Source organism: Tribolium castaneum, chromosome 3 (assembly GCF_031307605.1).
Source record: "Tribolium castaneum strain GA2 chromosome 3, icTriCast1.1, whole genome shotgun sequence".
Lineage (NCBI taxonomy): Eukaryota > Metazoa > Arthropoda > Insecta > Coleoptera > Tenebrionidae > Tribolium > Tribolium castaneum.
Genome location: NC_087396.1, coordinates 21,828,617 through 21,839,132, shown reverse-complemented (window position 1 = coordinate 21,839,132; position 10,516 = coordinate 21,828,617). Strand labels below are relative to the sequence as shown.

The following is a 10,516-nucleotide window of genomic DNA, read 5'->3' as shown; positions in this document are numbered from 1 at the left end:
TTACTACTCTAATTTTTCACCAAATTTCACCAAAAAGCACGAAAGGTAAAAAACACATGGTTTAGAAATTTTCCAAGTGCGTAAATTGATTTTCAATTCGGAAATCCCATATTTCCAGAGATTCTGAAAAAAATAACGTTGTTTTTACCCTTTTTATGAATTTCTGCACGTTTTTTTCTCAGAAACTCGAAATTTTTGCCGAATTTTATCACAAATCTCCCGTAAAATCTCTAAATTTGTGTATTTTTTTTAATTCTTTAGTCAAAAATATAACAAAAAATACCCAAACTACCGTCAAATTTATTTATCGTTGCATTATTTTTTACCTTTTTCGAGATTTAAGAGTAATTTTCAGTGAATAAACTCACTTATTTATTAAAATTCAAAATCGAAAAATATCGGTTTGGGTCGAAAAAGACATTTTCTCGTCCCAAAGCGTTTCAGCACTTTTGAAATACAAATGTTTTGCAAAATTTCTTCCAAAATTCGACGACGTATTTTAGAAAAATATTTTTATTATGCAGAGTCCCAAAAAAATTAATCAAAAAGCACAAAATTTAGGTAAAAATGACATTGTTTTAGAGTTTTCTAAGCGTGTAAGTTGATTTTTCAGTTTGAGATTCACATATTTCAAAAATTCTCAATAAAAAATGAAATCTCAATTTAAAAATGACACTGTTTTTACCGATTTAATGATTTTCTGCACGTTTTTGTCTCAAAAACTCGAAATTTTGAACAAAATTCAGAACAAATTTCCCGCAAAATCTCGAAATTTGTGTATTTTTTTATATTTTTTAGTCAAAAATAATAAAAAATATGCAAATTATCGTCAAATTTGCGCCGTTTTTCTAGCACTATTGCATAAAAACCACTAAATACTCTCACCATTGCATTATTTTTTAACATTCTCAAGGTTTAAGATGCATTTTTCAATCAAAAATTCACGCAAACTAAAAGTGTTTTTATTTTTCTAACAGTAATCCCTTAGAATTTTTTTAGAAATATGTAAGAAACTACTATAAGCACAAAAATTATTATTATGACATCACACTTTTTTTGAGACACTCTGTAAAAGATATTTTCCCGAAATGCGTTCCAAAATGTCAAAAGTATAGGTAATATAAAACTTGACCGAAGTGGCCTTTGACTTTGACAGGCAGTATCGCCAAAATCGCTATCAGTATTGCCAACTAGATTTCAAAACCAAAGGTAATGTGACAAAATTTTTGAGTCGTTTTGTATTTCAAAGTTCGAACGTCCTTAGCGAAGGCTATGGGGCGTCAGCGAGTCCGAGCCGCCTGCCTTAAATGGAATCTGAAAGTGTTTTCAATCTTTTATGTGGGTTGAATAACATATGGTCAGGCTCGCATATGGCGTTGTCTCATTACAAGCCATACATTGCACCTCTTGCGTGTGTATGAATGACTGACATGTAGCTCGTTACCGTGCTTACCGGAATGTAAATTAATCAAAAAACAACGCCCAATGGGACATTCTGACTACTTTATGGTCTATGAAATTGGAGATGAGACAATTCGCTTGCACAACTAGGGCAAACGTTTGCCGTATTTGGCGCCGAAAAAAGAAAGCCAGGAGGGAAAAAACGGGAGAAAATAACACACTTCTTGCGCAAAAACAAAGCACAAGTCGTGCGAAGTCTTCATTCCTCCAGAGAGGAAAAAAAACAGTAGCTAATTGCACTATTGTGTTACTTGCTACTATTACTAGCATTGTTTCCTCTAACCTTGGATCGGACTTTACTTTGCAAAGTGTGGGCACCAACCTACTGCCGTCTATTATGCGAAATAAAAAAATACCTATCTACACCACGCCAAAAATCGATGGTTCATGGCCAGACTTGGGGAGAATTAATGACCCAACGCCCGTGACCCTCACAAAAATTCCTCATTTTCACAATGTTTACATGCGAACTCATGCGTCATTAGGGGAAGAACACAAAAATAGAATTTTTCGGCAAATAAAAAGGTTGGCACTAACTGGCACGCCATTCATTATTGGAACATTGATCTAATAAAGGGACCTTAAGATTAGGCAGATTCTTGGTATTTGTTCAGTTTTGTTTTCTAATTTCATCGATTACATTAAGTCACGGCGTTTTCTTTCCAAGAAATGAAATTTCTAAGGATTTGTCCCGTGGTCTGACACTAAAAAATTATATTTTTCTTTACAAAAACTTTATAAAAAAGCAAAACATAAAGTTCAGTTTTCCATAATTCAAACGTGACTAACTTAATAATTTATACTTTGATGAGAAATTTAATTGAGCACATAAGGTCTATGACAATAAATCGTGCTCAAGGTAAAAAATCATTTGACATAATAACTTGAAAATTGCATATAATACAGGGTGTCCCAACGCATACCAACCCCCTGTATTTAAAAGAAAATAGGTAATGCATATTTACTTTTCAATTCAATAATGGACTGTGTATCTCATTCATTGACACGGGGTGATCAAGAATGCGTGTTTAGGTTGGCAATGCCGAACCGAAGCCATCTATGTTTTCGTATTTTTTGCATCAAATAACGCTAATAAGTAATAACACTTTAACGATTTGTCATAAAATCACGCCGTGGCCTTATAAGGGCCCCTTTTCCCCGCCGTCCTGATTAATCGAATTAAAAAACGCCATAAATCTCCAGCAATTAAAAACAATTGAATTACGCTGGTAGTGTGTTTACAGTTACTTTCACGTAATAATATGTCAGATGTTTTAGGTCCGCCCACTATTTTCATACAGTCTGTTTTTAATTTACCTTGACAGGTTGTTGGAAGTTGGATAATTATTGTTGAATCTTGAAGACCCTCCCTGGTGACGTCACCGTGACTCATTGGTTGGTTGCTAAGTAGGCTGGCGAACAACAGCAGACGATCGGTGACAATCGATTGAAAAATCGAGACAGTTGGTAACGAAATTTGCAAAGTATCAAAAGTCACCAAAAATGAGTCACGATAAGTTTCACTTTCTTGAGTGAAATATTACAAAAAATGGGGGAATTAGGGTCAAGACGCACCTTGATGGTTGTTTTGGAATAAATTGTCATAAATCCACCCACACGTATCATCAGGATTGCGCAATTAATGCCCAATTTTGGGCACGTACGGATTTTTCCTCAAGTTGGCAAATTTGACGCCAATGACAATTAGCCATTTTGGGCAGTGCTGCCAATTAATTAATTCAAAAATGGGCAAAAATTAATGTTAATCACCACAGTACAGTTGAAGCAATTTGAATTTTTAAAAAATTAATTAATTAGAATAAGCGTTGTATTATGAATTATGATTCATTCGCTGCTCTTGTAATTAGAATAACAAAGTGAGCAAATTCGTTACATACAGTTGAGTGAATTTCGAGAGGGTTTTATAACTGTGTTAAAAAATTGGCGCTATTGGGGGCAAGGTTCTTATATAAAACTGGTGTCTGTTTCTATAAATGGCTAAAGGAAGATGAATACCTACGCAAAGTTGTGACGAAAGAGCTATTGAAAATGCAGAGAATTCCATATTCGACGTGTGATGAGTGTTGTTCAAACAATTGACACTTTTTTAGGTTCTGTTTACCGAATTTATAACATTAATTAATTTCGGCTTGAAAAACAAGTCGAGCTAATTTTGTTTGATTTTTCCCACATTCTAAAAGGAAGATTTTTTGTTTATTGCAAACGTTATCTGTTTTTACCGGTGTTATCGTTTTCCTATAATATGTAATAAGTATATCGTTTTCCTGTAATATGTAGTAAGTATTGTTCAATAAAATAAGCATTTCCATGGTGTAATAATAAAGTGGTGTAGTACAGGATGATTCTTTTTAGTATACGATTATACAGTCTGTCTATAAATGAATGTAAGATCGTAGTAGGCATTAGAAGTTTGCCGCTTCTTTCCAAAAAAACGAACAATTTTAGTATATGAAAAATTCAGTTTCACTGGTTCCCTAAGTAGATAAAAATTGGTACTTTTCAGAAATTTCATAGAAGTAAAATAATTCAAATTCCAGAACCACCTAAGATCCTACACTCTTTTTAAACAGTCTGTAGTAAAAAACCGAAAAAAATTTCCTCAAGTTCCTCAATTAAATGTATTATTTTTTGACCGCTTAAAAAGACGTGTACATGTTGTGTGAAAATCTCGTTCCATCTTTTTCTATGGACCCTATAATTCGAAAATTTGCCTATTAACAGCCAATTTACACCAGGAAATAGTGAAAACGATGGCTATTTAAAGTGTGCACCAAATAAGATAACACTGTGAAGATCAAACACTTGGTAAATTGCCGGTAATGCAATAATTATAGAGTTTGTGGTCTTTTATTTGTTATTACCCTTGAGCAGTAAATTATAATAACTTGTTGTCTACTGAAACATTTCTGCATACTTATGCACAAGACATTTTTACTAAAACCAGCCTTTAGCATAGAAAAATGCAAGAAGAAACCTGACATCATTTAAAGGAGATAATGAGATGAATGTGGGAAATACGATGATATTAACAAATGATAAGACAATAGTAATAAGATAACAATGCGATAATTCTTCAATCTTGAAATAGAAGTTAGCCTTTACTCGTGAGGTAAAGTAAAAAGCAGCTCCCATTTCCTCCACATTTTTTACTTGTGTTAATTTGCATGTTGCAAATTTTTTCCGTTCCTCGTCCCACTCCACCTTTGATTTTTGCCATCCTTATGTAACACCTAATTTCGACCATGAAACGTCGGACTCAAGCCCCAAAAGGGTGAACAACTCCCTCGTAGTCCCTCCAGAATTCAAATCCAAGAACGGTTATATCCAAGTGGGGGAAGCTATATAAAGCTCGACCGGCAACCGCCATTTCACTTTAGAATTCGTCGAGTGTCCGACAACGTGAAGAGCGTTCGTGTTTTCTATACATTGTTAGTTTCATAAATTTTATAAAAGAAAAATGAGGGAAATCGTTCATATCCAAGCCGGCCAATGCGGCAACCAGATTGGAGCCAAAGTGAGTACATTTTCCACCGTTTTTCGCCCCCGATTGTCCTTTGTCGCGCGCCATTTTGTTGTGTATAGAATCACCCCAGCCTACTCGAATTCCGCCGCAATACCTCGTTAACTATAGAAATGACGAGTTTTTGGCGTTTTTTGCGAAATTTTCGGCGTTTTGGGCCAGGACGCGTCAATACCGGCCGGCTTCTATCGATCGACCTGAAAACGTCGGGCAAAGACCGCATAGCGTCGAGATGTGTAACGGATTTCTCTCGCGTTTCAAATTAACGGTCGAATTTCGGCCGGTGGACTGATAACGTTCATGTTTTTGGACGGCTTAGTACCGAAAAATGCACTCTTCGCAATTAATAATTTTATCCGGCAATTATTTTTAACCGTGAGGCAAGCCAAGCGGAAAAGTTCATCGGCCTTCGCAATTAGGTGCAACGATTCTTTGCATCATAGATCATTGGGTAAAAGTAGGTGCGGATGTTGGTGAAAGTAGGCTTGATCTAGAAGCCTGAGATGCCCGTGTAGGTGGTAAAAATGTCACTTTTTCCCCGTTCAAATTTGGTCCAGGTTTGCCAACTTCGACCGGTTTTTATTAAATGATTGCGTAATGTCGGTGCAGTTAAGCTTCTATATTTAGAAATGACCCTCCAGTGGGGAATTAACGCAACGAGACACACTTGACGATTTTTTGGCCTTGTATGGCGATACCTGTTTTTCGGGACACCGGTCGAATGGTCCAACATCCAAAAAATTAAGTCATTTGTTATCACGTTATCACTGACATGTTCAAGTGTCAATGTACTCAATTAATGTTTTTGTTTAATAGTATAAATAATTCGCGAAGTTAATCAATTTTTGTGACGTCATAATGTGGACACGCCCTAGTGTGTTACGCGATCGTCTTTTCTTTCCACCAACTGCTGCAGATGCTTAGTTCAGGGTCGTTTCATGTGGGATCGTCCAATTTAAGGTCTTGATTGACATACTTTACGAGTAATTTGATGTAAATTTTCGGTTTTCAAGGTTTACGGCACTAAATTCGGTTTATAAGTTTGGCAGCACTGTTTTTTTGTAGTTTATTGCCATTTTTTTTAAACTCAAGGTCACGCTTTTTCGCCAGTGGACGCGATATAATCGTGAAAAATGTAAAAAAAAACATTCTTTCGTTGATTTTTTTCACAAGTTTTACGTTCATTCAACTTTTCGCAATATGGCAAAATTAAAAAAGCGTGAACTCACCTTGAGTATGTACTTTAACGTTTGGTTACTTTTTGATGTGACTTGATTTTATCACAGATTACATAGTAAAAATTGCATTTTATGATAAGCACATTACATAACGAGTTAGTTGTTTACTGCAGTCTTTTTTGCTACATTTGTTTGTTTTTTTTTTTTTTTTCTTGAAGTGCATGAAGAATTTTGAGAAAATGCGGTGTTGCTATTTTTATTGAATTGGATAGGTGGTTATTAGTTTCCGAAAGAAAAATAAAAAAAAAATACTTCAAGATTTCTTTATGTAAAGACGTTTAAGGGAAGAAATACTCTTGATTCGTCGTCCTTTCCCACGAAAGCTCAAAACTCGAAAAAAACACGTTGCCATCCTTAAGTCCATTCTTTTGATTATCGATTTTTTTAATTACACTTGAGCGCATTCCAAAAACCAAAAAAAAATTTTGTTTCTCTGATTTAACATTCGCGACGTAAACTTATAAGAAGCGGAAATTGGAATTTGATAAGATAAGCGTAACAATCGATTTGTTCCAGTTCTGGGAAATCATCTCAGACGAGCACGGCATCGACCCCACCGGCGCCTACCACGGCGACTCCGACTTGCAATTGGAGCGCATCAACGTCTACTACAATGAAGCCTCCGGTGGCAAATACGTCCCCCGTGCCATCCTCGTGGACTTGGAGCCCGGCACCATGGACTCAGTCCGTTCCGGTCCTTTCGGCCAGATTTTCCGCCCCGACAACTTCGTCTTCGGCCAGTCCGGAGCCGGAAACAACTGGGCCAAGGGCCACTACACAGAAGGCGCCGAACTAGTCGACTCAGTCTTGGACGTGGTGCGCAAAGAGGCCGAGTCCTGCGACTGCCTCCAAGGCTTCCAGTTGACACACTCGCTTGGGGGCGGCACCGGCTCCGGCATGGGCACTCTACTCATCTCCAAAATCAGGGAGGAGTATCCCGATAGGATCATGAACACGTATTCAGTAGTACCTTCACCTAAAGTTTCCGACACGGTCGTGGAACCGTACAATGCCACGTTGTCAGTCCACCAGCTTGTAGAAAACACTGATGAGACCTATTGTATCGATAACGAAGCTCTCTATGACATCTGCTTCAGAACGTTGAAACTCACAACACCGACCTACGGTGACTTGAACCATTTGGTGTCGTTGACAATGTCGGGAGTCACGACTTGTCTGCGATTCCCCGGTCAATTGAACGCAGATCTGCGCAAATTGGCGGTCAATATGGTACCATTCCCGCGTTTGCACTTCTTCATGCCTGGTTTTGCGCCCTTGACATCGAGGGGAAGTCAGCAATACCGTGCGTTGACTGTTCCCGAGCTCACGCAGCAAATGTTCGATGCTAAGAACATGATGGCGGCGTGTGACCCCAGACATGGGAGGTACTTGACAGTGGCTGCTGTTTTCCGAGGAAGGATGTCGATGAAGGAAGTTGACGAGCAAATGCTCAACATCCAGAACAAAAACAGCAGCTACTTCGTTGAGTGGATCCCCAACAATGTCAAGACGGCCGTTTGTGACATTCCCCCACGTGGTCTCAAAATGTCGGCCACTTTCATCGGCAACTCCACCGCCATCCAAGAGCTCTTCAAGCGCATCTCTGAACAGTTCACTGCTATGTTCAGACGTAAGGCTTTCTTGCATTGGTACACCGGCGAAGGTATGGACGAGATGGAATTCACTGAAGCCGAATCAAACATGAATGACTTGGTCTCCGAGTACCAGCAGTACCAGGAGGCGACCGCCGATGAAGACGCCGAATTCGACGAGGAACAAGAAGCCGAAGTTGACGAGAACTAAAATGCTGCTTTATTCAATTAAAAATCTAAATTTTTTTCTCTCCCTTGTATTACTGTTTTGTACATTCCCGTTTATATTCGAATACATTACTTAACTTATTCAAGACTGACTTTTTGTTGCTTTTTCGTCTCTTTGTTTTATAAGTAGGCATTAAAACGGTCGCTGCCATTACTTAACAACCCATTGCATTTTATTAACCTTCAAAGTCCCGATCCTTGTGTGACTCAACCATCACGGAAATATTGATCTTGACCGAGGAGAAATATGCAAGATTTCGGATAAGCAAATTAAGCGAACGCGTCGGGAGTTTGTTAAGATTACATCGAATACGTAACTGGGTTAAAAATAAATAAATTATCTAACGAATTGTTATGACAATGTACCGTTTTTTGAAAGTTAGACGTTCGCCTCTTGCGAATTTTACGGCCAACTGGAGCGTCATCCGGACACTGACCTCCGCTTCAGCTAAATTTGACTATAAATAAATACGTCGTATTTTTAAAGTCAATCGAAGGAAAGGTGCTAAAATAAACCGTAATGTGATTTTTCAGTCTAAACATTGTCTAAAACATTTTTTTCCTTAGAAATTCTAATTTCTTGCGAGTATTGATCGGTGAGTGCCTCGAGTCTGCTCTGATATAACTGATATTTAAAAAATGAATAGAAAATTATCAAACTGAACGTGTTAAAACACAAAAAAGGGACGAAAATTTCAGGTCTGGTTTAACGAGATTGCGAAAAAATTAAAATTTTGGTTCTCAGTTGTGGTTTTCGATCTATTTCGGGGATTTTTCTGATAAGTGAAAAGCAAAATAAATATAGTCAAAAAATTATGTTTTATTAAAATGCTTTTTATGTGTGGGCTGGGCATGAAATAAAATAACACTTGCGAATATTGATCAAATGAGCGAGTACGTGTCTATCACGCTACAAATGGTGATTCACACAATTGTATCACAAAATCATAAGTTTTTCATGACAGTGATGAGCTTGACAGTTTGCACATCGGTAACCATGCAACAGTTATCACAACAGTGACAGTGTTAAATTTCCACGGCCGCCTGTTACTCACGTTTATCAATAGAATTTTCCCATTTTATGTTTACTGGAAATGAAATAAATTTGTTTCAGTGTCGTAAAAGGCTGTTTGTGGCTTGTCTACCTGTAACAATCATCCGCTTATAGCCAAGATCAAAGGCATTGAGAATTTATTCCAAGACTCGTTTCTCCTCCTTTAACGAGATTAAAGCTCAGTTCCTTTGAGACGATCTGTTTTTTGTTGAATCAATCAAAGCGTCACTTTTTTCTCATCGCGTTTGCAAAGAAAAACTCGAAATTTATTAAGTCATACTTGCAACGCAGTAAAATAAAATCAATAGCCTGTCACATGGAGGCAATAAAACGTGTTACCTTATAAGTACAAAGCCACAGGCTTTCACAATCATGCTAATTCTTCGAAACGGGTAAAATTCTTCTTATTATAATTTCATAATTTGGGTCACGAAGACAATAAATATTTTTTTTCCTAATTTGCATATTTATTGAACTGGGGGGAACATTACAACTGTGTGAACTTTGGCCCCATCTGTGCATTTTTAAACCCAGATCGATGTAAATAAAGAAATTCATTCCATTCTTTGCACACACAACTTTGGCACCCATATGGATGCGGAAGTCGCCCGAAAAGGAATTCTCGCTCGAGTGAACGTGGTTTTCTCATATCCGTTGGGCGTGGAGTGCAGACGGCAGACAATATTATTCTTGAATGAATTACCGCATCATAGCATGATAACCCCATTTACTTAATTAGCTAAAAAATTGCAAAACAAGGCGAGGCTGCGGCAAAAATAACCCTGCAAATTTTCCCCACGGAACCGGTTTTTTTTAATCCCCACAATGCAAATAATGTGTTTTTTATAATGGCTAATCTTTGTTGGATCCCATATTGAAAAAAATTCCTTAATTATAAAATTGTAGTAAATACGTTATGTAACCACCAATACACTAATTAAAATTGACCGGCTAAAAGTTGGGTGGCGTCCTCTATCAAAGTGGTGCCAAAACTCAAAACCACTATTATAGAAATCTGTCGTGAAGTTTTTAATTATTTATAATTTTCCAAATTATGCAACAAAATTATTAAAACACGTTCAATACACCGTTTAATTGGCTTATTTATTAATTAATAACGGTTGTGTTTCACTGGTTGCCTATTTGACGTTTGGTTACAACAGCTGCAAATTAATTGCTTCTTTTAATTAAAATCACGATTAAAATTAATACAAAACCAATCAGTGGCAGGAATTTTGACATGACGTTTGATATGTAAATCGGACTAGTTTTTAAATTAATTTTAGAGCGACTTTTTAATCACTTTATTGCTCGATTTTTATTACGCCCAGAAATATGACTTAATTTAAATATTGTTTGGTATAAGATGCACGCAGAGGATGTGGTTGAGTTTTTTATATTC

At 37.0% G+C, this 10,516-nt stretch overlaps 1 protein-coding gene and 1 long non-coding RNA gene across 2 annotated transcripts; one reads left to right on the top strand and one right to left on the bottom strand.

Annotated features, from left to right (window-relative positions):
- Window positions 1-4,817: 4,817 nt before the first annotated feature.
- Window positions 4,818-8,146, top strand: LOC655614 (tubulin beta-1). Its single transcript, XM_962174.4, has 2 exons — window positions 4,818-4,996; window positions 6,757-8,146. The coding sequence occupies exons 1-2, from the start codon at window positions 4,940-4,942 to the stop codon at window positions 8,041-8,043; spliced, it is 1,344 nt and encodes a 447-aa protein (XP_967267.1). The 5' UTR covers window positions 4,818-4,939; the 3' UTR covers window positions 8,044-8,146.
- LOC135265600 (uncharacterized) lies at window positions 7,658-10,024 on the bottom strand. Its single transcript, XR_010333316.1, has 2 exons — window positions 9,206-10,024; window positions 7,658-9,148 (listed from the first exon to the last, which is right to left on the bottom strand). It is a non-coding gene; the product is annotated as an uncharacterized LOC135265600 (long non-coding RNA).
- Window positions 10,025-10,516: the final 492 nt, after the last annotated feature.